We start from the raw sequence: 24795 nt of genomic DNA on the forward strand, positions 1-24795 counted from the left end.
GCCAGAACCCTTGGGTCATTTGAATAACCATTGGTCATCAAGGTTCCCATTGGCTTGTCATCTTTCTGTGGCTTTTCCATATTCACCATAACATTGTATCTTATTCCATTCCTATAGGACCAGTGGTTGTCCAACATTAGTATACTCAAGAAGTTTCTGGGTGATATTTGTTAAAATGTAGATTTCTGAGCTCTGAGATTCTAAATTGGTGGGTTTGAGTGTAGGGTCCAGGTATCTCTACCCCTCCCCCATTTTAATGCAAGAAGTCTGGGGAGGATATGTTGGGAAACAAAAGCTGTCTTAGGCTTTTCCCTACTAAGTCAGAGGATCAGAAAAATCTGACAGTGCTGAGTAGGCATGATAATAGATTAGTTACTGTGTTGCTGCCTACTTTTGTGGGGCAATATTTCCCCCTTCCCTGGTTTATAGCATGATGGATGGATTTGAATCTCAACTCTGCTATGTTATCTTACAGAAGCGACTAAGCTTTTCTGTCTTAGTTTCTCATCTGTAAATTGGAGGTAAAATAGTACTTACTTCATAGGATTGTTCTGTGTACTAAATGACTTAACTTATGAAAAACGTTTGAGACAGTGCCTGGGGTCAATGGTCAGTGCCACATCAGGAGTTTCTGGCCTAGGCATCCCAACCAGGAGAAGTAGGGAAGTGTTAGGGATTTCAGTAACAGTGTTGGGAGAATGGCAGAGATATTTTGGAAAAGGAGAACCTCTTGACATTCCTGAAATCGTTTCAGGCAGGTGAGTGCTTATTTTGCATTCTGCCACCATGCAAACAAGAAGGATTAGGTCATCTCTATAAAGTGAATCAGCTTTCTGGAGTTTATTATAAATATGAGGCACACAGCAACCAAATATACCCTGGGGAAGATGATGCCCCCAGCTGACTGAGCTCCTGGATGTGTCAGAAGGTGGCACCAACACCAAGCAATGGGACTCTCTTTGCTCTAGATTAATTCCTATTTGCCACCTTCTGGTTTTTCATTCATTTGAAAGTAGCCAACAGGTTTCTCCATCTTTTGCTCTTCTTAGGAGGGAGTATGAATTACCCTAGAGTTTGTATTACACTTTAAAATTTTAAGTTAAATTTCTCTGTTTTGATAACAAAGATATACATTCCTAGTTTACACTTGTTGACGCATTGAACTGTGTCCCCCTCAAAAAGATATGTTGAAATCCTACTCCCTAGTATCTCAGAATGTGACTGACCATTTTTGGAGACAAGATCTTTCAGATGTAATTAGAATGAGGTCATACTGGAGTAGGGTGGGCCCTTCATCCAATATGGCTGGCATCCTTATAAGAAGATGGTCATGAGAAGACACAGAGGGAGAAGGCCATATGACTGACTGGAGTTATGTAGCTGCAAGCCAAGGGATGCCAAAGATTGCCGGCAAACCACCAGAAACTAGGAAGAGACAAAGGATTCCCATATAGGTTTCAGGGGGAGCATGACCCTGGTGACATCTTGACTTTGGACATCTACCCTCCAGAACCATGAGACTATAAACATCTGTTGCTTTAACCAAACCAGTTTTGGATTCTTGTTAAGATGGCCCTGGGAAATGAATATACAGTTTCTTTGAAATTGTTGAAAACTATCCTCCATGATGAGATGATTTCTGGGTTCCAGAATATTTTCATATTTCCTGGAGTAGGCTGCCCACCTTTCTTCCTGGGAATCCCAGGCAGAAACAATAAACTATATTGAGTGTATCTGCAACCAGCTGACTCTGAGCCTTCTTCAGGAACCTGAACCATCTCTTCTGTCAACATGGCCTCACATATGTATGATCACAAAAAGTGCCTAGCTGCAGATGGTTCAGTACAAATCAGACTGCATATCTTTTGATTCCTTATTTAAATCTTCAGTCTTCTGGTATCGATTTGGTGGCACTTGATGATGTTGAGTGTCACCAAACGAGTGACATGGAACAGTGAACAGAGTAAAAATAGGCCATACAAGGGCTAGTGATAGGAGCATTGAGACTGAAGCACTGAACTTGAACAGGAAGGAGTAGTACCTTCAGGGACTCTTATGTTAGTCATTCTTGAGGAGAAATAACTTCAGCCCTTGGAAGTGTTGGAAGTCTCTTAGTAGAAAAGTCCTGCATTGTTTAATGCATGGAAATCCTATCCTACCTCCAAACAACATTTATAAGGATTCATCTAGAGGCCTCACTTGCTCACGAAATTCTGTGTTTACCTTTGGGAGTTTGTTATTCTTTAAACTTCTGGGTGTGTCATGAGACAAATATGAATGATTACCACACTAAAGAAAATAAAAGCTCCATTCTAACAAAGACACACGAAACGGAAATGTCTTCACCCCATTTTCAAACTACTCATTGGTCTCCATAGATATTTGTTTGAACCAGAGCTTTTTCAACCCTCTTAACTTCTTTTCAGTTTCTACAATTCACTTCCTGATGGCAGGAGTTATTTCCTACCATTCAGTTAAGTCAAACTAGGGTTACTAATAGCATTCATCTTACCTCATTGCTGGAATATTTTCCCTTCCAGTGCTTAGAGTCTGTTTATTAAACAAATAGAAAATTAATGAAATAAATCTCTGCAGGTTTGAACATTGCTAGGCAAGTAAGGAAAAGGATCTAAACTAGAGTTCTTGTTAGGTCTAAGCAAGGATAATCACAGCCCATTATGTGGCTCCCAAGACACAGCCCCCAACTTCTACCACAAGGTTTCTCCATCTGAGCAGTGTTGGAATTTTGGGCTGGATAATTCTTTGTTGTTAGGTGAAGGTAGGGGTGCTGTCCTGTGGACTGTAGAATGATTATCAGTATCCTAGTTTTCTACCCAGTAGATGCCAGTAATACCCCCTAAACTGTGATAACTGAAAATAACCCCAGACATTGCCAAATATTCCCTAGTAGGGAGAGCAAAATTATCCCTGGTTGGAAACTACTGCTCTAGAAAAATCAGAATTTGATGTGATGAGCTAGGACCTGAACTTTAGAAATATTTATAGCCTAGAATGCTTGTATATTTATTTCAGGCACTTTTGGTTTATAATACTGTGGCCTTGTGAGTTGATTGACTGATTGATTCAGTTGTTCAATGTTTATGAAGCATCTACTTTTGAGGATGGAATAAGTGAAACAAAGAGACACAGCTGGTTATGAGTCATTGAAAAGTGGGCAGTGCAAATAAAATAGAGATGACCTCTGGCTGCTCAAGCTTACTCAGGAATCATTACCAAGGAAGGGTGATGGCTTTCTGTGGTGTACCACCTTATTGTTAAGGTAACAGAGGAATTTGCTTTCTTGCTCTTCCCCAAATCAGTAATTATTTGAATTTAGACTGGAATTTTAAGTAATTTCTTTCAGGACAATGGCCAAAGCCCTTCCCTGCTTTATGGCCTTACTACCTCCTATTAGTTTTGCTTGGAACACTCCTTCCATCACTCTTCACCTGGCTTGCTCTGAGTTGTCATGTATTAACCTAAATGTTCATTCTTCCAAGACTTCTTTCTGATTCCCATCCCCTTTTTTACCTGGATGTTTTAGCATCCAGCCTTTCTGACACTTATTTAATGGTTTGAGTGAGTGAGTGTATGTTTGTGAGAGAGAGAGGGAGAGAGGGCAAAAGCTAGAGATTATTTCTGTTACTAGACTATAACCTCCCCCAAAATACAGTTTGTGTGTGTGTGTGTGTGTGTGTGTGTGTGTGTGAGAGAGAGAGAGAGAGAGAGACAGCGAGCAGAGAGAGAGAGAGAGAGAAAGAGCACAAGCAGGGCAGAGGGAGAGGGAGAGAGAGAATCTTAAGCGGTTCCATGCCCAGTGTGGAGCCCGACTCAGGGCTCTATCTCAGGACTGTGAGATCATGACCTGAGCCAAAATCAAGAGTTGGAACTTAACCGACTGAGCCACTCAGGTCCTAGAATATATTAAGACTAAATTAATATTTTCTGAATAAATGAATGGATTAGTTAATGCTGCCATTTGCTTAGCTATATTTTTCTTTTTTATTTACAAGAGCACCAACCAGATAAAATCTCCTTTAGGAAAGAAGTTCTGAATGTGTTATTATTCCATCCAAGGGTTAGTAATTGCATTTATTGATTGCATTAATTTATTCTAACACAGTAATTTTGGTGAATTTTGGTGAAAGAGTGATCAAAGGTGACTAATAACAGCAAAGTCAGATTACTTCAATTTTTGCTTCTCATGAAATTTGGGTTCAAACCTGTGGATTTAGACATAGCTTTGCTTAAGGTGTTGATTAGTTCCTGAAGAATGTTCAGGTGGTCTGGAATTCATGTTTACCTTTGGCATCGTATAGGTTGGGTGCTAAGTGATGGGATTAAAATCATACGGGGCCCTAAATTTGAAACTTTATATGGATCAGAGAGAAATAAACTATAGCTGGCTAATGGGAAAATCTGACTCAAAGTAATAGTGCTTCTGCTCCATAGCTCTTAGTCATCTGATTCTATTGCTCACAGATGGGCTGTTAAAAGAACTTCAGAAATGTGGCCACATAAAATAGGTGAATTTGACAGCTGTCAGCACTCAATGTCTGAGCATTTTTTATGTAGCCAGAATTTTTTAAAGACCATTGCTCTAAAGTTATAAGTAACGGTGTAATCTGTTAAGTGAATGAAGAAGAATTAACTCGTTACAAAAAAGATTACTGAAAGTTTGTAACCTACTTTGGAACTGATTTTCTGATCTTTCTTGGAACACAAGCAGATAGTTTTAAGGCAAGAGCAATAACAGGGAAGACCACAGAGTTCTGAGCACAGATAAGAAGGGAAAATGAACTCCAGCTCTTCATCTCTTTAGTCCCAAATATTTATTTGTAGTAATTTGCATTCGGCATGCCATCTGTCGTTAGCTCAGCATTTCAAAGATTTAACTGAATCCCACAGCCTGAATATTAAGAATGAGAATGACAATTGTTAAAATCTAGGAGGAAAGTAATAAAAGTAGTATTGATGAGGGGTCTTCCACCATTCTCTCTGAAGGGACTTCATATACCTTTACAGGCTTCCACTCTTATGAATACTGGTCAACTGAATCTCAGAATTTTAGAAATGAAAACAACTTAGGGACCATCTAGTCTCTTCTTGATTGCTATAGGTGAAGAAAGTGCTGTCCAGAGGATCCAAGTGACTTTTCTAAAGCCCAAGGCAACATTTGAGGTCAGTGTCCAAGAAAGGGCTAGAATTCAGATTTCTTCTGAGGCTCAGTGTCCCCATCTGCTCTGAGGAGTGATCGGCATCAGTAAAGCACTTCTTAGTGACTTGAGGTCTCTTGCCTGTGCCAGGCACTGGAGAAATGAAGGAGACCTGCCTGTCCCTAGGTCCGGTGAAGCTTCCTGTGGCCTCTGCACCAGTAGAAGAAAAACCAGTGCATGTTGTTAGCTCCATTCTGAATATGCCTCAGCCATAAACCCATGTAGAAAAAGGGAGATGGGGATGACACTCTAACCAGATGATCTTCCTCTTGAGGAGAATAGAAAGAATGAGCAAAAGAAAAGGGAAACAACAGGACTGGGTTACATAAGTGACACGAGATTTATCCCACATACAAAGTCTGTCTTATGCAGTTACTATACTAGAGTTCCAGAAAGTATTTTTTGTAACATGAATTTGAGAGACAGTATCATACTCCAATAAAAATGCTAAGGATTCCCCAAAATGAAGACCTTGAGAAGGAATAATTTCCCCATGGTGGCCCTTATGGTCCTGAAAGTTTTATCATGACACATAATTTTATTACCAAGAAATTCAGAGAGTCTAAACCAGACTCAAACCTGGCTGTACATTAGCCTCAACTGGAAAGCTTAAAATAAAAACCCCCAAAACAGCAAGAAAAAAACCCAAAATAACAATAGATAGGCCTGGGCCTTATCATAGATTAGTTCAGTTAGGATTTCTGGGAATGGGATACAACAGTATTTTGAGATGTTCCCCAGTGATTTACACCTCCTGATCTAAAATCACTAAACAGCCACCCCTTTGCAGAAGCCATAGTGTCTAGTGAGTTTAAATCACAATAGGGGTTTATACAAACTGTGAAATTGTTTGAATATGCAATGTGTAGGCGGGAGTGGATGGGCAGGCTTGCATAGAGATAATGTTGCATACTGACCTTTTGGTACATACAATGCATGCATTTTTCAGTGTTCTTTTAGATGTTTACCACATGCATTCCCAACCACTGTTTAAAACAGTGCCTTAACAACTCCTCTTTGCCCCAAAACCAGGTATCCTGCTGGAATAGAGGAAAATGTTCATATGTATGCCAGTGCTTAATTATGAGACCGTGTGTCAATGTTATACATCTATTTGTAATTGTAGAGGTAGAAGGATTTGAGCAGTTACATAGACAAGTAAGGAATTTAACACACAACTATTAGAAAACAACCCCTGTGACACATTCCTGGGATTAACCACTCTTATTACTTGAAATTTCTTCTCCCAAGAAATCTAATATTTTTTTAAGTGTATACCCCTTCCTCCTTTTTCCTTGTCCTGAATGGTGATTGTGTCTAAGCAGTATTTTTCTTATAAGTTTCATAATAACCTGGCAATACCTAAAAGCAGCTGTCATTCCATATTCCCTTCCAACTCTTCTAACAAATTGTCCAGACAAACCAGTTCCTCCTCAGCCATACCTGGATGTTTCTCTTCATCCCTTATCTCCTTCCTTTTGCTCTTCCTTATCACCTTTCTAGCATCTCTACCTCTCTCATAAGATCAAAACAGGAGCATATTTTTAGTAAGTCTGACAAATAGCAAATGAAGTAGAGAATCTTGCAGGTGACATTTCTTCTGGTTGCATTGTCCGTTTGATTCCATCTATTATACTTTGTTTAAAATATCATTACATTATTGAGATATTTAATATTTATGAACAACTAGTAGACTAGTTTGCATCCCCTATTGCCCAAGGGGAATGGAGCAAGGTGGATTCATTTAAGGGCATGTTTACAATAGTGATTATCACCCTAAGGTCTTGGTGCCTTGGAGACTGTGGAATTATAACATGGGGTTTCCATATATGTTATGCTCACCAAACACCTTGGTTTTCCACATCACAAACTTCCATAGAAATTACAACCTTTTCCTGGTATTTTCTTATTTTTTATAAACTTACCTTATTTTTTATAGATTTTTATACAGTTTTTTATAAATTGTTTCCTACTTAATATCTATACATTTTATTTCTAGCCGTATAACATTATCTCAGTTTGTATAGGCCTTTATCTTATTTTTATGGGCTACTTATAATTTGTCACAATCACTTTGGTGTTATTTTTATCACAGATGGCAACAAGGTCATTGTAATTGGTGTCATTTGTAAGTTATGAGTCCTCTTGTTCATTCCAGTCATTGATAAAATATTAAATATGCTGTGGGCTGTGGTCTTACCAGTCACACCTAAAATTCTCATTACACATCATCAACCTTTTTATGATGGCTACATCCTAGTCTTATCTATTCTTAACTAAATAATGATCCTGACCTTCTATACTTAGCTTGTTGATAGGAAACTATTTGGAGTCAAACTGAAAAGTCTTACTTTTATACATATTGCAGTAAATCCATTTCCTCTCACAGAAGATGAGAGGAAGAAGCACATATGGAAAAGGACATTTGGCAAGGACATCAACAATGAAATGAACGTTGTCTGATTCTTTCTAGAGACATCTATATGTATTGGTTCATTTTTCTTCTCCTTCTCCTCCTCCTCCTCCTCCTTCTGCTTCTTAGACTTGAGATCTATGAGAGAGGACTCTGGGAGTACAAAGAAACTTCTATGCTGTTGGAATAGTGGATTAGTGGTTATCACCTACCAGCTAGTAAAATCTCAGATCTCAAAATCTCTGTAATAAAGCCTAAGAGAAGGAAAAAGAGGTTTGGATTTTTCAAAGCTTTTGGCTCCTTCAGGTGTGGAAGGTTTGGATTTTTCTTCAGGGCTATCTCCTGACTTAGTCATTCCTCTGATGTTTGCCATTGTCCAGAGGCATATGGGTGATCAGATAGGGAGTTCCCCCACTTCTTTGCAAGAGATTTCTCATGTGTCCCAATATCCAACTGTCAGTCTTCCGGCCCCAGTGGATAATGTCAAGCATCACTGATGGCATCTCTTGGCATTCTGATAATTTTCCTGCCCTGCCTACCAGAAATTTAGGAGATTATCCTTATCCTCCAGGCCCTGGAAGACCATCCAGGAGCCATAGCCTGCTCACTGAAGGCTCAGGAGTGATGCATTTGTGTCCTCCTCAAACTGGAGACAAAAAAAATTCTTAATAATAAACATATACACAGAACATATTTTCTCTTTATTAGAGTGTTTTTGATTTCTTTATTACTTGGGTATGTTTTTTCTTAGAAGGTTTAAAATGTGGCTGCTATAGAGAAAAGTGGCAAAGGAAGACACTCAATAATGTAATCCTGATGTCTTTTCACTCGCAGGATACATTCAGTTACTTAAAGAAGAATTTCAGCAGATTCAGTTTGATATCCATTTTCTGATGCCAGACTCACTGTGGGGCTCTGGGGTGGGTACTGGGCAGCCACAGTTCTGGGGCCACCAAGGGGCCACTATTTGGCCCTGAAGGACTTAGGCATGCAGTGGAAAAGGAAGGGGGGAGAAGGACATGGGGATAGAGAGGCAAAATACTTAGAGGGCTTTGATGTATGCCAAAATAGAGATAAAAACAAAATGTGGTGGAAGCGAAGAAAATAGATGACCAATTCCTATAAGATTGGTCAGCAAAAGCTAACAGAGGCCCCTGTGTATGAGGTGAGCCCTGGCAGATGGCTCTGGTTCTATCAGGAAGGCTCTGATATGGTAGGACTCATGACATGCTTTGTGCTAGTTTGGAGTGAATGCTTCTTAAATATTTGTTAAATGGCCTTTCTAAGGGAGAACATTATTTGAGAATGACTCTAATTCTCACCTCTCTAACTAGAGTAATGGAAGGATTTACTTAAAATAGGTGAACTGGTGATTATTAACTATTTTGGGCAACGAATTTCTCTCCGTATTAAAAAGCATGGTGCTTTTTTTTTTTTTTAACAGATCTGTTGACCTAACCAAAATAACTGGTGATTAAATACAATGAATGCAATTCCATTTACTTGACATATTTTGGTATACCCATTTCCAGCTGTATTTTATTACTGCTAATCATATAGAAAAGGCCAGCAGTGAACCATGGTTGATGGAACATTCCCATTGTTCTTCTGAGAGATTAATGGTGCCTTGTAAGATGCCTTATTAAGTCTGTTCCTTACTTTTGGCGTTTGTTTTTGAGAACAAATACATAATTATTAGGGAGGAAATCTCAGAGAAACTACTTTCAGAATTAAAGAGGCATTTCTCCCAGTAGCATAAAACTAAGGTTTTTCTCAACTGTTTTTCTGTTTTCACAACACGTTACTATAACAGCATAGATGTCCAGAAATCTAATAGGCAAATTAAGAACTTTAAATGAAGCTGTTAAATTGAAAGTGCCTGTCAGCACATGTCTCATTCTCTCACATCTGCTCCTCCCCACATATCCGGGCTGGACCAGCCACACCCCAGGCACTGAGGCCAACCTGGGAAATCAGGCTGCTTTAAAGACCCAGGTGATTCAACACAAGCCAGCACTGAAGCTTGTCTGGTCCTGGGCATGTGTTGGATTTCTAATCACTGAGACTACATCCCCACTTTGTACCCCAATTCTGGTCTTTGGGACTTGACCCTCCTGTTTTACTGGGAACTCACTCAGCATCCAGATTTCTTGAGGTATGGAGTCTTACATACCTCATTAGTATGTAATGTAGTATGTAATTAGTATGTAATGTAAGACTAATTTACATTAGTCTTCCCATTGGTCCTTCTCCCTCCTTCCCCAACCCACCTGCAAGCATCTAGAATCTGACCTTAGGGCTACAGGCCTATCACTCCCAACTCAGAGGACTTCTGGAATCCCCCTTGCCAAATGCTGTCCACCTACTCGGAGAGCACAGCCATCTCTTTCTGCACTATGATGACATGACTGTCTGCTTGGATTATGACCTACTGCTGGAGAGAGAGAGAGAGAGAGAGAGAGAGAGAGAGAGAGAGAGAGAAGCACTGGAGTACAGTGATTAAGAACCTAAGCTCTAGGATCTCACCGTCTAGGTTCAAACTCTGACTCAACCACTTCTTACCTATGTAATTCTGAGTAAATGACTAAGCCTGAGTTTCCTTATCTGCAAAGTAAATATGATGGTAATAATAATAATAGTCCCTACCTGAAAGGGTCATTGGAGGAGTAAGTAATCTGTGCCACTGAGCTAGCGTGTAGGAATGTTGGCGGAAGCATCCTATCTCCTGTTAGACTCTCGCCTGCACATCTGGCGTCCTTTAGTTGGCCCCACTGCTTGAAGTTAGCCCTTTTTATTAGTATAGGCCATATCTCATCAGTTCGCTTCCTGGCCTAATAATGCCTCTGTGGATTGCTGTGGCCTGTAAAGGGACAAAAGCCTTGGCTGGGCACAGAAGGCCCTGCTGATCTGTGTACTGCTTGTGTCCCTTGCTCTCACCAGACATGTCACCAGACATGGCAGCATTGTGCAAAGAAACAGACATGGGGATACTGGAGTTGGCATGTGCAAAGCTCGTTCTAGGACAGAGTGGATGGCAAGATGGGGAGAAGGGCCTTATTTCTTTATCTTGCTGCTTCTTTTTTTTTTTTATTTTTGGTCAATATTCCACTTTCTTAACTATTTGCATCCCTATATCAGCATCTTTTCCAGTTGCTAAGAAAATGTAATTGTGTTTGATACCTGCAAATAGGAGATGATCCAGTAGAAGCTCTAGACATAGTTTATCTTTCTACATAGACTCTATCAAGGTCCATTTGTACACTATAATGCCCTTGCTGGGTTCACGAAAGGTTTATATAGTGAATGCAGTTTTAAAAATTTTACTTTTAAATTGCTGTAAGATAGAATATTAAGCACATACACACAGCATCAAAATTTATTTAACTTCCTCCAAATTAAAAATGCCTGGATCTTAATTACCTAAACAGCTGACAGTAGCTGAAGAGTAAGCTTGTTTGTGCCTTTAGGAATATGTGTTTCCCTTGCCATGAAATAATGACCAACAAGAAGACATCTTCTCAAGGTTTAATAAAGAAAACAAGATGTGTTTTATATCTGAAACATCAACATAGTTCCCATGAGAGGCAGGAAATATGTATTCTGTGCAGGTGTAAGTCTGTTCTACCAATGAATTCCCTTGGTAGTTGCACAGTACATGGATCATGCAGATTTCCTTTAAGACAAAATTAAAAACACTTCTTCCGACCCTAAACAATGGTTCGTGTGAAAGCATGCCATTTTATGTTTCCTGGACTAACTGAAAAATAGTTAAAACTATTTTAAACATTTTAATACTTGATGGAAGAGCTGACAAAATATGTGATGGAAGGATGTCAGTTTCACTAATCCTGTGTTGCAGGGAAAGAAACTAAAGTCTGACAATAGAGTAGACCGACACTTAAAAGCTCTCCCTTTAAATTATAGTGCAGCTTGATGGCTGCGATGAAAGGCAGGAAGGGGTCACACTGGAAAGAAAGGCCTGTCATTCCTGGCATGTGAAAATTTTGCCCATTCTGCTAAAAATTAGTGTGTGTGTAGGGATTTCCAATGTATTCCAAGTTATAGGAATCAACTATATAAGTTTTCTCCCAAGCTATGATACTTCTGAATATGGAAGGAGCACTAATAATAGTTACTTGGGGCTGATCACTATTAACTGTTCTGAATGTGACAACCTAGAGCCTATGGCTCCCCACTCCTAGATCACCCTGCGGTCTAAGCTTATGGTTGGCTATAAGCCCAAGTGGCCTCAAGGGATGGAGAATCATTGAGCAAAGTTGATTTGGAAGCCCCTCATGGTGTTTCAAAACTCTCTGGTAGGTTTAAGCTAGCCTGACCCTCCAATATTCTTCTGGTAGGGAGAATATCTTGAATTATAGAGTGTTACTGTGTAGTCCTCTATTTTCTTAGGATAAAGGAATCCAGGGTATATGTCTTTAAGCCAAACTTTCTAAATCTGACTTCAAATGTAATCCTATAGGCCCACCTGGGTGGCTCAGTCAGTTAGGCATCCGACTTCAGCTCAGGTCATGATCTCACAGTTTGTGGGTTCAAGCCCTGCATCGGGCTCTGTACTGACAGCCATCTCAGAGCCTAGAGCCTGCTTCAGATTCTGTGTGTATCTCTCTCTCTGACCCTCCTCTGCTCACACTGTCTCTCTCTCTCTCTCTCAGAAATAAAAAAAAACAAACATTAAAAGAATGTAATCATATAGGGAATTTTGAAAAATATAGATCCTTAGGCTCTAGCCCTAGATATTCTAACTTAATAGTAAGCTCAGGCACCTGTATTTTTTTTTTTAATTTTTTAAATATTTATTTTTTGAGAGAGAGAGGGACAGGGAGAGTGGGCACAAGTGGGGGCAGGGCAAAGAGAGAGGGAGACAGAATATGAAGCAGGCTCCAGCTGTCAGTACAGAGCCCAATGTGGAGTTTGAACTCCCAAACCAAGAGATCATGACCTGAGCTGAAGTCGGACACTCAACCGACAACCACCCAGGCACACTAGGCATCTGTATTTTCAAAAATTCCTCTGGTGATTCTGATGCCTAGCCACATTTATAGCCCTCTTGGATTTGTAAAGAGGCTATAAGGTTTTTAAAGAGCTGCAAATTTTAAATTTTCAATAGAAATATTAGAAGTTGAGAGCCAATGCAGGAAGGGAGAATTTCTGAAAAACAGAAATATTTTCCATAATTTAATTACATTTTGTATAGGACAGGAACAAAGGCAAATTGTTTAAAAATATATATGTTCCTTATTTTGCCCATGCCTTGTTTACTGGCTCAGGAACAATTTGAGGCATTCATAAAAATGAGTAATTTTTTAACTAAGCCCTTAAGGTTATAAAGTTTTAATAGACAGTAGAATTTGTTAAAGGAATTCCAGCAAAAGTTTACAAAGGAAACTATATAAAAGGAGGCAAGGAACTAGCTATATACTCTGTGAATAGTGCTCATATCTATCTTGTTCTGTATGGTAGCCACTGGCATAGTATATACTAATTATTTTTTTATTATTTTTTAATGTTTTTATTTATTTCTGAGAGAGAGAGAGAAAGGGAGAGAGAGAGAGAGCGTTAGCAAGGGAGGGTCAGAGAGAGAGGGAGACACAGAATCTGAAGCAGGCTCCAGGCTCTGAGCTGTCAGCATAGAGCCTGATGCAGGGCTCGAACCCACGAACAAGGAGATCATGACATGAGCCGAAGTCGAACACTTAACCGACTGAGCCACCCAGGCACCCCAGTATGTGCTAATTATTTACTAAAAGGTAGATGGCTTTTTGAGGGAATGTTATTTAAATAAGGATGATTCTCATTCTTTATATTTAGAGAAACTGAAGCATAGAAACAATAGAGCTTGACCCAAATATTTTTAGGGCTGGTGTTTATTAGCTTTTATTAGCCAAACAAGATGATTCGTATTTTTAAGCCTAATTCTCAGGGACTACCGAGGGAAAGATATCTGTTGGCTCCACCATTCATTCTTTACTCTTTCCTTGGTGTCCAGTCTTCTACTAATGGGACTAGATACTTTCTAATTGAAAGAGATCATGAAAGCTTTAGGCCATTATGTTGAAACCAAAACTCATCTGATTACTATGTTTATGCTTTCCTTTGACTGTTAAAGAAAAAGAATTTTGTGTCTGTGCATATTTAAGAATGATTACATTCAAGTTTTAGAGAAGAAAGTTATAAAGGTTACAAAAATTCTTTTTCTTATCTTGGCACAATACTCTTTCCAATCTATCAAGGTGCATCTGAGTACTTACATGTCAGGCTTTATCTAGGGGCCGAGATCTTCTTTTTAAGGGACTTCTTTTAAAGAAGTATAATAAGCAAATCTCTTTCTCCATGGCTTTAGGGTACTGTAAAGCAGGTAATATATACAAGATCCAAAGTGTGGAGAAAAAAAGAGTGTTTCTTGGCATAAATCACTTTTATGTGAAAACAGGACCCTTGCCCTTTTCCTCACACAAATCAAACCAGGAAGATCATGAAAGGGCCCAGAACCCCACAGGTCAGTGCACCAGCCCCATTCTTGCAGGGGCCAATTCTCTGTGGGTGTTTCATCATAGAGAACTTATGTTGAAAAGTAGGGCAAACTGAAAGCAGTTTCATTCAGAATATGAAAATATCTGTTATTTTATGGACTTGAGTGGGCAGGATGCATAAGCAGGTAGTTTTTCAAATTACTGGACTTTCCAGATGCTGTTTACTATTGCAGCTGTTCTTACTTTAAGCCCTTTTAAAATGTAGCCAACGCTGCTGTTAATTGGAAGAATAAGCCGCATCATAAGCTTTTTCATAATTCAAAGACACTTGGTGTATCTTGTCTAAATTTTAATAAGTCTTATGAAATTTTATAACCAAACCAAATTGGAGTTAATCTTTCAGTGTCTTTTGATGACAGAAGATGGAGAAGAGAGATTTTCTTTTAATAAACATTTAAAATGTGTATCATTGTTGGTTAAACTTGTAAGTGTTTTCAGATGCTTAAGAATGAATAATATCCCCCATCTTAGTATCGTTCTTTGTTCGGTGACATGAGAATAATTTCCCACCAAAAATGACCATAATGCTCCTTTAAATGCTGGAGATTCTGAATTCTATGCATGGTCTCCTATGTGGCAGCATGTCAATCACCATCTTGTGAAGCTATCTCCTACACAAATAAACCAACAAAACTGACTCCAACAGAAGAAAATATTTACAGGGTGCTGAGTGCTTTGAGACAATCTGATCTTACAAATTTTATGCTTTGATTATATGTATATCAAATAAACAGAGAATTAAAAATGGCCTTTATATTGAGATTAATCGCCAATTGCTCTAGATTGCTTTCTAGTTGAAAGGGATCAGGGAGGCATTAGGACATTATTTTGAAATCAAAACTGATCTGATTACCATGTATATGACTTTTTTTTTTTTGACTGCCAAGGAAAATTTTGTGTGTGAAAATATTTAAGAATTATTACATTCAAGTTTTTAAAATTTTTTTAAATGTTTGTTTTTGAGACAGAAAGAGAGAGAGACAGAGCATTAGAGGGGGAGGGGCAGAGAGAGAGGGACACACAGATTCCAAAGCAGGTTGCAGGCTCTGAGCTGTCAGTACAGAGCCTGACGCAGGGCTCGCACCCATAGACTGTGATATCGTGACCTGAGCTGAAGTTGGGTGCTCAACCGACTGAGCCACCCAGGCGCCCCATTACATACAAGTTTTAGGATAGAAAGTTACAAATGCATATTTTTACTTTCCAACAAAGTTCTCTCAGATGTTCTGACTTTTCTCAGAATTAATCTCAGAATCATTTGAATTCATTTCTTCCCTCAAAGCAATAGTCTATAGGAATCAAATAATCTTGTCTATTCTTCACTTATAATATATTTCAAAATATCTTTTTTGGACAGTAATCATTTGAAAACATGGATAAAATTTTAAGTTTCTTTAGCCCTTAAATTTCCCTTAAGTAATTTGGAAGTTAGGCTGGTAACCATTATGTTCTCTTCCAATTCTAAAATTCTGTCATTTTGTGCTTTTTATCCACAGTGTCACTGCATACTGTCCTTTTCATTTCATGTCTAGACCAAAATACAGTTATCTCTTAACAGTTCTCTGCTCATCCAGACTGGCTACCTTTCATTACACACTACTGCTTAACCAGTCATCTTCCAGAAAGCCCACCCTCGTCATGTCATACTCAAACTTGAAGTCTTCTTGCCTTCTCACTGCTGAGATGATAAAGTCTAAAGTTATGAGTGCTGAATAAAGGACTGTGCCATCTGGCCAGGATTGTCTGGTTCATCTCTATGTCGTACCATTCTGCCACGTGAACTCTGTAATTCCTATCAAAATGGGCTACTAAACCTTCCATCATGCCCTCTATGAGACATTCCCATCTCTGTGCCTGGCTTAGTTAGAACCCTCCTGTGCTTTTCTCAGCTATTTGCATTCTGTTTGTCCTTAGTGATCCAACTCAGATTGCACTCTTCCGTGCTCTTCTCTATTAAACTATAATCCATCTCCCTTTCCCTCACCCTGTTGTTGTATCCACAGGAAGGTCGCCCTAACACTTAACATCGATACCATTCACTTTTTTAAAAACCTCATTGAAGAATAATTGACAAATATAATTGAATGTATTCAGAGTGTGCAATGTGATGATCCGATTATACATCTACATTGTTTGATTAGCAAGATCAAGATAATACCATTCACTTTTTAAAAACCTTTTTAGTATTCAATATTCAATACTACTTACTTTTGACTTATCATATTATATATTTGATCTATTTCCAAAATGATGATAAGGTTTAGAGACCACATAAAATAACCTGTCTTTAAAACATTTTTTTCAATGTTTTTTATTTATTTCTGAGAGAGAGACAGCATGAGCAGGGGAGGGTCAGAGACAGAGGGAAACACAGAATCTGAAACAGGCTCCAGACTCTGAGCTCGCTATCAGCACAGAGCCCAATGCAGGGCTCGAACCCATAAACCATGCGATCATGACCTGAGCTGAAGTTGGACGCTCAATCGACTGAGACACCCAGGTGCCCCAAAATAGCCTGTCTTAAAAAAGAAAGTGAAAATGCAAAACCATATTTGGGAAAGAATAAGTAACATGGGTTAATGAAACTTAAAATCTAGCTATATATTTCCTGGCAGTCAAAGCAAAAAAGGACCCATTAGATAGCATTTGGCAGTGGCTTACTATTGTGATATGGTGTGTGTGTATTCTTTAAAACTTTTTATCTCCATACATCTTGTCTCACTAACTATAATCCTTGTGATTGCTAGGACTTATTTGGGGAATTGTCCTCTGTAGTCTGTAACACAGTGTGTAGTCTAGCATATGATGAGTTTAACAAAGGAATTGATTGATGGCTAATAATGATATCTGAAGCCATTTTATTTATGTAGAAATTCCAAATAAGTATATAGTAAATATACAAGCAAAAATGTGAACATAAAAAAGAAGACAGAAATCTCAGAGGGAAAATGAGCCTCTGAAGTTGTGATCACTTTAATCAGAAGAAATTTTAAAAAGCATTCATAGCCTACTATTTTTGGACAAATGTCTATACAGATATCTCATAGTACAGCAAACCTTTAGTGAGATAAGGAACTAATTTTATTGGAAATAAATTGTATAGACCAATTTGTGTCATTATCACGAGTAGAATAGGTGATAATATGCTACTCTCTTGAAATATAAATTCATGGCATACCCAGCTTATGAGTTTTCTTTCCCTCCCTAAGTAGTTGTTTTATGAGACTGAAAGGACACTGCACAGATACACCATGCTGTTCCCTCCACTGTACATCAGGGTTTTATTTCTTCTACTTCTGGAGTTACTTTTCTAAACTTGGCATAAGAGTCTTTTAAAAATGTAGGGAACTAGTCTGGCGCTGTCCAAAAGCAATTTCCATGATGATGGAAATGTTCTATACCTGTGCTGTCTAATACAGGAGCTAGTAACCTCATAAGTTGAGAACTCAGAATGTGACTAGTGTGACTGAGGAACTGAATTTTAAATTTTATTGAATGTTAATTACTTGAAATTTAAATTAAAAGAGCCACAAGAGGCTAGTGACTACAGACTCCACAGAGGCAGCTTTTACAGAGCTGCGTGCCTTTAAAAACAGACCTTTCCTTAACTGATTTGGTATCCTGACCACTGTTTCTTCTATTATCACATGAAGTTTTAAGCTACCGCGCGTTCACAGTAGAACTTGGGATGATTTTGTTATTTTAAGAAGTCTGTGTCATCAAAAGTAAAATTTAGGGAAATTTATTATTTACTGCCATGTACGTTGGAGAGAATCACCCCTCTGTCATTATGTTTGTTCTTGGACTCAAAGAAAAACACTTCTAAAATAGGAGTCTCTGTAGAATGTAGGCCACCTTTCCTGGCTGTACTGGCAGATGGTACTCTTTGAGTAGAATTAGCTCTTGTAGCCTGGGTCTCTCTCTGTAGAGCATTCTCTGAAGTCCTCTCTTGACCAGACATCTGGTCTCCAAAATCTTCCCAAGGTGGATTTTTCTGTCTGACTGTCTTGTTTTGCTCATAGGAGCAAATGGGAGGGGTTTGCTTTCTCTAGGCCAGCAGGAGCTAGCTCTAACTCTTCCTTTTAATTTTTTTTTAATATGAGGATTCCCACACTTGCTCTTTGAAATGCTATTCTGTAAACTGCTATTTCCTCTAAGCCTGTTATGCCTTTTTTCCATCTGTGTTGAAGTCTCTTTTCCCAGTGGGGCTTTTCTTTCTCAGCTTAGTCATGCTATGTGTGAAGACCCACATCCACACTGCTGGCCTCTGTGACTCATCCTGGGAGGCTTGCTTGCTCCAGGAACCCCACTCACACTATGGTGGAACACCAGGGAGGCTCCAATGAAGCTGGACCTTTCTGAAATCTGCCTCTTTTCCTGGCATCTCTTCTCGTCCAAAGCTACATGAGAAAGGCAAAAATCAAAAATGCCCTTCCCCCCTGCCCCTTTGAGGTAATGCTTTTAGTAAATAAATAGTTTTTAGCAACTCTAATTTCCAGTTTATAAGCTACTCTTGTTATTGCTGTTGCTTTTAAAAAATCCATAATCTGGCTAGTAGGAAACCCCGCTAATGCTCCAGTTTTCCTTTTTCCTCCATCAGCACGCCAAGAGAGTCAATTCTGACGGTTAGATTTTCCTTCCAGTTACAGGTTAAATTGTTTCCCTTTTTGAAATATATTATTCATAAATGTGAACAGTCTCTGAACTCTAGCCCCTCCCATTCGCCGATAGGAGACTGGATACGTGGAAATCGCTCATCTGCCCCATTGGCTGTTCTGGGTTGTGGAGAACTGGGTCTTCACACTGTAAGCTTTCAGGCCAGGGTTTTCCTTGGCCCTCTCCACCCCTCAAGAAAACCCTCTGCCAAGAATGGCGTAGGCCCATGATTTCCCAATCCAGATGGGTTCAGACAATAAATTTCTGACTTGATTTGCTAAAAGGGTCAAAGTTGAATAATATAATTATAATAAAAAACTGACCACTGACTCAAACCTAAGTTTGGCCCATAACTCCTTTAATTAACTTTGTTTTTAAATCACTAAACACATTCTGAAAATATAAAGAGGAACTCCAACCTGAGTGTCCCATTAGCTGAGAGAAGGCTGACTCAGGTAGTCAATAAAGAAACAACTTTATATACCTAACTAGAGGTGTCTATGGGAGAAATCAAGAAGCACACATTATTTTTGATTGTGTAAATTAGCTTGATTGTGCATGAATACCACCTTTTTCCAGTTAAAATACCATTCATATATATAATCTATCCTATTATATGTAATATATATTATATGTATTATTTGTACTTAGTCTGAAGCATTTTTACCCATTGTATTATTTTCAAGAAAATATCTTGATTTGAGCTGTGATAATCTGCCCACCCTACACTCCGGTTCTCATCTTGGCACAAGACCTTACACAATGACCTTACTACTCTAAATCTATGTGCAATAGGGTACCACCCTTCACCAGGCTATAAGCCTGGGAATAGACAGAAGGTGATCTGCAAGGCAACTGTCCCACCTTCCCAAGGAGTCCAGGTCAATCTCTTGCAGAGATCCGGAGGTTCGTTTGCCAGGACAAAAGTGCAGTTATAGGAAAAGTGCAGTTATATGAAACTCCATTAGCTACATTCCAACTGAACTAAGTGGGGGTGGGGGTGGGGAGGGGATATGTGACATTTCTGAAGACTGCTGGAGCTCCCACATATCAAGCCCAGAAAACGGTATGTGTGGCAAAAGTACGGAAGGATCCACAGACTCCTTGCCAGAGGAGAGCTGTCCCAACCCTGACAACGTCACTGGGGCGGGGGTTGGGGGGGGGGCGTCCTTTACACGCTGGCCGCCTCACCTTACCTTGACAACGTCGTCATTGAGATGCTTGGGGTCGCGGTTGACCAAGTCGATCTCCTTGGTGTGCGCGTCGTACACTTGCTTCTCGTTAATCTCTTCTGCCATGGCTTTGTTGTTGGGCTTGTAGATGTTGCCCTGTTCCCGGATGGGGACAGTGTAGAGATGTCCCTGCGAAGGGCAGACGTCCAGGAGGGGGAGGGTGGTCCGGGCAATGGAACGAAAATTTCAAAAAGAAAAACAAGTGATCAGAAGTCGGGCTGGCGGTGGAGCAAACCTCGAGGCTCAAAATCGAACTAACCGCTTAGGCAGCGGTGGCTCTGCGCACAGTAAACTCCTTGGCGCCGCTAGCTTTTTAAGAGGATCGAGCAGAGGACACCACACCCCTCCGTACCAGGCAGGGAGCTCCTGTCTCCCCCGCCCGCCGCCAGGGGTCAGGGCAAACCCCGCGGCGCAGTCTGCCCAGGCCCCCGCCCTGTGCGCCCCAGCTGGCGGAGACCCAGTGGAGACCCCGGCAGGGGAGGGGATCGGATCTCTGACTTCTGCCCAGGCACTTTCTCTGCTACGCCACGCTCGTCCCGAGTACTCCACCTGCTCCATTACCCCGGCCCCGGCCCCCATTCCTACTCTCAGTAATCTCTTCCAGCTCGTCTTTCAGATCTAGGTTGAACCCCCGACCCATGGGGTGTCCTCATTTTTGTTGCTTCCTGGTCGCATCTCCCTCGCACCTGTTGGCACCCCCCTCCCCACTCTCCCTCTGCCCTCTTTGTCCCTACACTGTTCTCCTCACCCCCGCTGTGGTCACAGCCCGAAAGCCCCCATCTCTGGGCCGAACCATGTGTCAAACCCCCACTCCCTACAACAGTGTTATCTCACCTGCACGGCGCCCTCGACCCACCCTCAGGTCACTCCTAGGCTGCCGGCCGGTAGCTGAGCGGCGGCCGGGTTTGGGAAAACGAGGTCTCCACACTCGGGCGGAGCCCAAGCGCAGGAGGGTGGTTGGACCGGGTGGTGGTAGTTGGGGGGAGGAGAGGTGCATCCTTCTCCAAACACCCCCGCCAGACGCCAAGATGCAGGTAAAGTTCTTGAGGTGGCCCAAGAGCTTTGGAAAGTGCAAACATGACTCTCTGCCGCTGGAGCCAACCGGTCCAGGTGCCTGGCGGGGAGTCACGGGGACTGTCCCCAGGATTGCGGGTGAATGACTTCCAACCCTGCGTTCCAGCTCGCCGCCTCCCAGCAGTCAGGGGTTGGACCACTGGAGTCCCGAAATAAAGCAGCACCGCGGACCCACCTAGAAATGCGTGCTCGGTCCAGCAAGCAGACCTAATTTCATGACCCCCGCCCCCTTTTCCGCCTCTCTCTAGTTTAGGGGGCCCAGGGCCCCTTTTTCAGTAGGAAAATCTAAAACATTCCTGCTTCCTCGTCAGCTCCCCACCCAGGCCCATTCTTCAGAGGTGCCAGCGAGAGGAGTGTTCTAAAGTCAAGAGAGGGCTGGGGCAAGGAAAGCAGTCGGAATATTTGGAGTGGGAGATAGCAGAAGGAGGCACTCCTTGCGTTCCTCTGGGCCCGGCGCGCACCCACCCAAGCCTACCTCGGAGTCTACGTATTTGCCCCCAGACATGCTGGCTCGTGGCTGGATGAAGCCTCTGAGATTTCCCTGGGCTGTTATTTAAGGGAACTGAGGAAGGAAGATCTTGTATTGTATGGGGGAAAAAAAGGCGCTGGCGGGGGGGCGGTGGCTGGGAGGGAGCCTCCTGGCCTCCGGCCAAGGGTTTGTTCTGCTCGCGGTTGGCCGGGACTTGCGCTGCGCCGGGTCTAGGCACATCCCCAAGGTTCTGGCAGCGGAGGGCGGGGAGCGCCCGCAGGGAGGAAAGAGCACTGAAAAAGCGTTTCACCCGCTCTGGGTTGCTTGGGCACATAATTTTAAACCTGGGGCAAGATTTTCCCAGTTATGAACCACTGAGAGGCGTCCTGCGGAGAGCGAATGTTTTTGCAGTGCATCATCCTTAAAGGGGTGGGGAGTGCAGGGATCCGGTGCGCAAGCAGAGATGCCCAGTATGGGCACCAGAGCTTCAGAAAGAATTCTGCTCTGTTCTGAGCCGTTCTTCCCATCGCCCACGTTCCATCGCTGCTCAAGACACAGCTAGCTCCCTGTTTCACAGAGGAAGGGATGAAATGTGGCCTGGGAACTTTAGGTGCATTTCATCTAAACACAAGGAAGGAATTTGTGTGGGTGCGTGTGTGTGGTATGCTTTTGGTGACGATCCTTTACATCCAGTCGATGAGGATGGAAATTTGGAGAAGCAGGCATGCAGAATTTAATATTTCCCAAGCCACTTCTGAAATTTTCCCAAAAGCTTTGAAATAAATGAAAATGTTAAAGTTTACTGATCTTTTTGGAACAAAGGAAATTTATGCCAGACGTTATGCCATATTTACAAAATACATAAATTATTTACAATTGTAGAAATATTTAATTGGAGCTGCAAGTTTATCATATAGGAGGATTTTTTTTTCTTTCTAATGTACTTGCTTGTGAGTTAGAGGAGACTTTGTTTCTCTACTGATTGATTAGAAGTTTAAAAAATTGTTAGCAATTAAAATGTTTTATCTATTCCTGAATTCGGGGCTGCTTTCTTTATTATAAAGCAGTATAAGATGAATTAAACAATAAGCAATCATTTTACATTTAGGCTATAGTAAGTCAAGAAATTCACTATTCAGAGAGGACATTTTAACTAAGGTTCCATATGCAATCAAAAGTAAAATTATGGCTTGGAATAAAAAAGCTGAGAATAAACTGAAGGGGTACAGGTTAGATTAAAAATACAGGCAACCTGTACATAAAGGTGGGGCCACAAAAGGAGGAGGAGAAAGAGGAATAGAAGATGGAACTCTTAGAGTTAATTATCTAGCTGGACAGAAGATATGAAAATATAAAAGAAACTATAAAGGACAGGCTACTGTTGATAGCAAAAAAATAGATAATTAAAAAAATTTAATTACATGGCAGGGCTTATGTCACAAATGTTGGCATTACCTTAATTATGCTGGTGAGTCATTATTAGAATACTAAAGATTTTCTTAAAAAAATCGGGATTTTAAATGTTTATTTCTGCCAAATTTCATTTCTAAATTCTTTGAACAAATGAGTGTTAACAAACATGATATGCTAGGAAAGAAGAGTGTCAGGGTCAATGTGCTGTGTGGTGCCCAGTCTACCTCTAATGATTGCTGAAAAACTGCTGCTCATCTAACTCTTCCTTCATAAGTGTTGGTTGCAAAAACAGTTACGGTTATGTTCTTTGGAAAAATGTGGAAACCCTTTCCCATCTATTGTTATTCAGTCTTCAGCTGTGATGAGTAATCTTGACTGTGAAAAAAAGTCAACAGGAACAGGGAGAGAGTGTGTCCTGCATTCCAGCAAGGAATGGACTTTCGGGGAGGCCTGTGAGTGAACGCTTCACTAGCACTCACCGGAGGGAAATCCATGACGAAGCCAAACCAACAGCAGCACACAGAATCATAATGATCACTGAAGCGTTGTCAACACCAAAATGAATTCCTAATGAGAGGAAAAACCACAAACTCTTCATTAACCTGCCTCAACAAGAAGCTAGAACCAAAAACATTGTATTCTGGTTGTAATAGCTAAATTGGGAAATTGGCTCCAACTTCATGAGAAATAAAGATAGAAGAACATTGTTAGCATAGGTATAAGATTCGAAATGAATAGATGATGTAGAAAACAAAATATTTTTTTTTGATGCCCCCACAGATAACTTTAGGCTTGGAGGCAAGTTAATAACTTTCTCCAAATCATTTACTAAGAAATGACTAAATGGCAACTCATTTGGCCTTTATTTTTTTAAAGAAACAGCCTTAAAGGCCAGCTTATGCATTATATGTTACTGAATATATAGAGCTAAAAGGGACACCATTCATCTAAACCCATCCATTTTAGAGATGAGGAAATTCAAGTCTAAATACATAAAAATGATTTGTTCTTAAGGAGTTTTGTGGGGTAATGAAACATTTTAAAGTTGATAAATAACTAGAGCACCTGTTAACTGATGGGGTTTTGTGATGGGGGTTTAGAGCTGATGGCTAAGAGAGAATTCTTGAAGACATCTTTGGTGCAAAAAGGTAATTTTATTAAAGCACAGGGACAGGACCCATGGGCAGAAGAGCTGCACTGGAATTTTGAAGGGTGATTCGTTATACACCATGGAGTTGGGGGAGATAAAGTCAAAGGGAAGTTTCTTAAAGGGATTTCCATGTGCTAAAGAAGACTCACAGGATCCTGGAGGCCTAGCTATTGTCAGGCTAAGGTGGTTTTTCCTTCTAGTAAGCATTAACATTAAGACAGTAGAGCATTCCTGGACTTTAGGCTATTGAAAGGATTGTCCTTTTTTTTTTTTTTATAACTATACTAAGATATTTGTAAGCTGATGGAGACTCTTACCAGTTTATTCATTTGTTTTCTGTCCTTTCCTTTGTTGTTGGACAACCAGGAATGCCTGAGGAATATCACACATATCCCACCTTGGGGTGGGTGGGGAGTGGTGGTGCGCTAGCTTGTGCTTGACCCTCAGCTTGCCTTATGGTCCCTTATCATTAACATTTATGGGACATAGGATTTTTAAGTAGTCTGGTGAGGACCTGCTTATTTAGGTCCCCCTTATGCCATTGATAGTTGGGGGAGAGTGCCCATAAAGGACTTCATAAGGGGAGAACCCCATCTGCTTCATGTGACTACACCTGATTGC

General features: G+C 40.6%; 1 protein-coding gene across 2 annotated transcripts in view; it reads right to left on the reverse strand.

Annotated features, from left to right (window-relative positions):
* CAV1 (caveolin 1) overlaps positions 1-21925 on the reverse strand; it is a 35750-nt gene extending 13825 nt beyond the window's left edge. The window contains exons 1-2 of one of the 2 annotated variants that reach the window (XM_077756034.1): positions 21618-21925; positions 20033-20197 (exon numbers count right to left, since the gene is read on the reverse strand). In XM_077756034.1, coding sequence (XP_077612160.1) covers positions 20033-20197; positions 21618-21647 — 195 coding nt within the window. In that variant the 5' untranslated portion in view covers positions 21648-21925. Of the gene's footprint in view, positions 1-20032; positions 20198-20902; positions 21257-21617 lie in introns of those variants that run through there. The other variant, XM_077756035.1, reaches the window with a different exon arrangement.
* Positions 21926-24795: the final 2870 nt, after the last annotated feature.

The sequence above is a fragment of the Crocuta crocuta genome, unplaced genomic scaffold, assembly GCF_008692635.1.
Source record: "Crocuta crocuta isolate KB4526 unplaced genomic scaffold, BGI_CrCroc_1.0 scaffold452, whole genome shotgun sequence".
In the NCBI taxonomy this organism is placed as follows: Eukaryota; Metazoa; Chordata; class Mammalia; order Carnivora; family Hyaenidae; genus Crocuta; species Crocuta crocuta.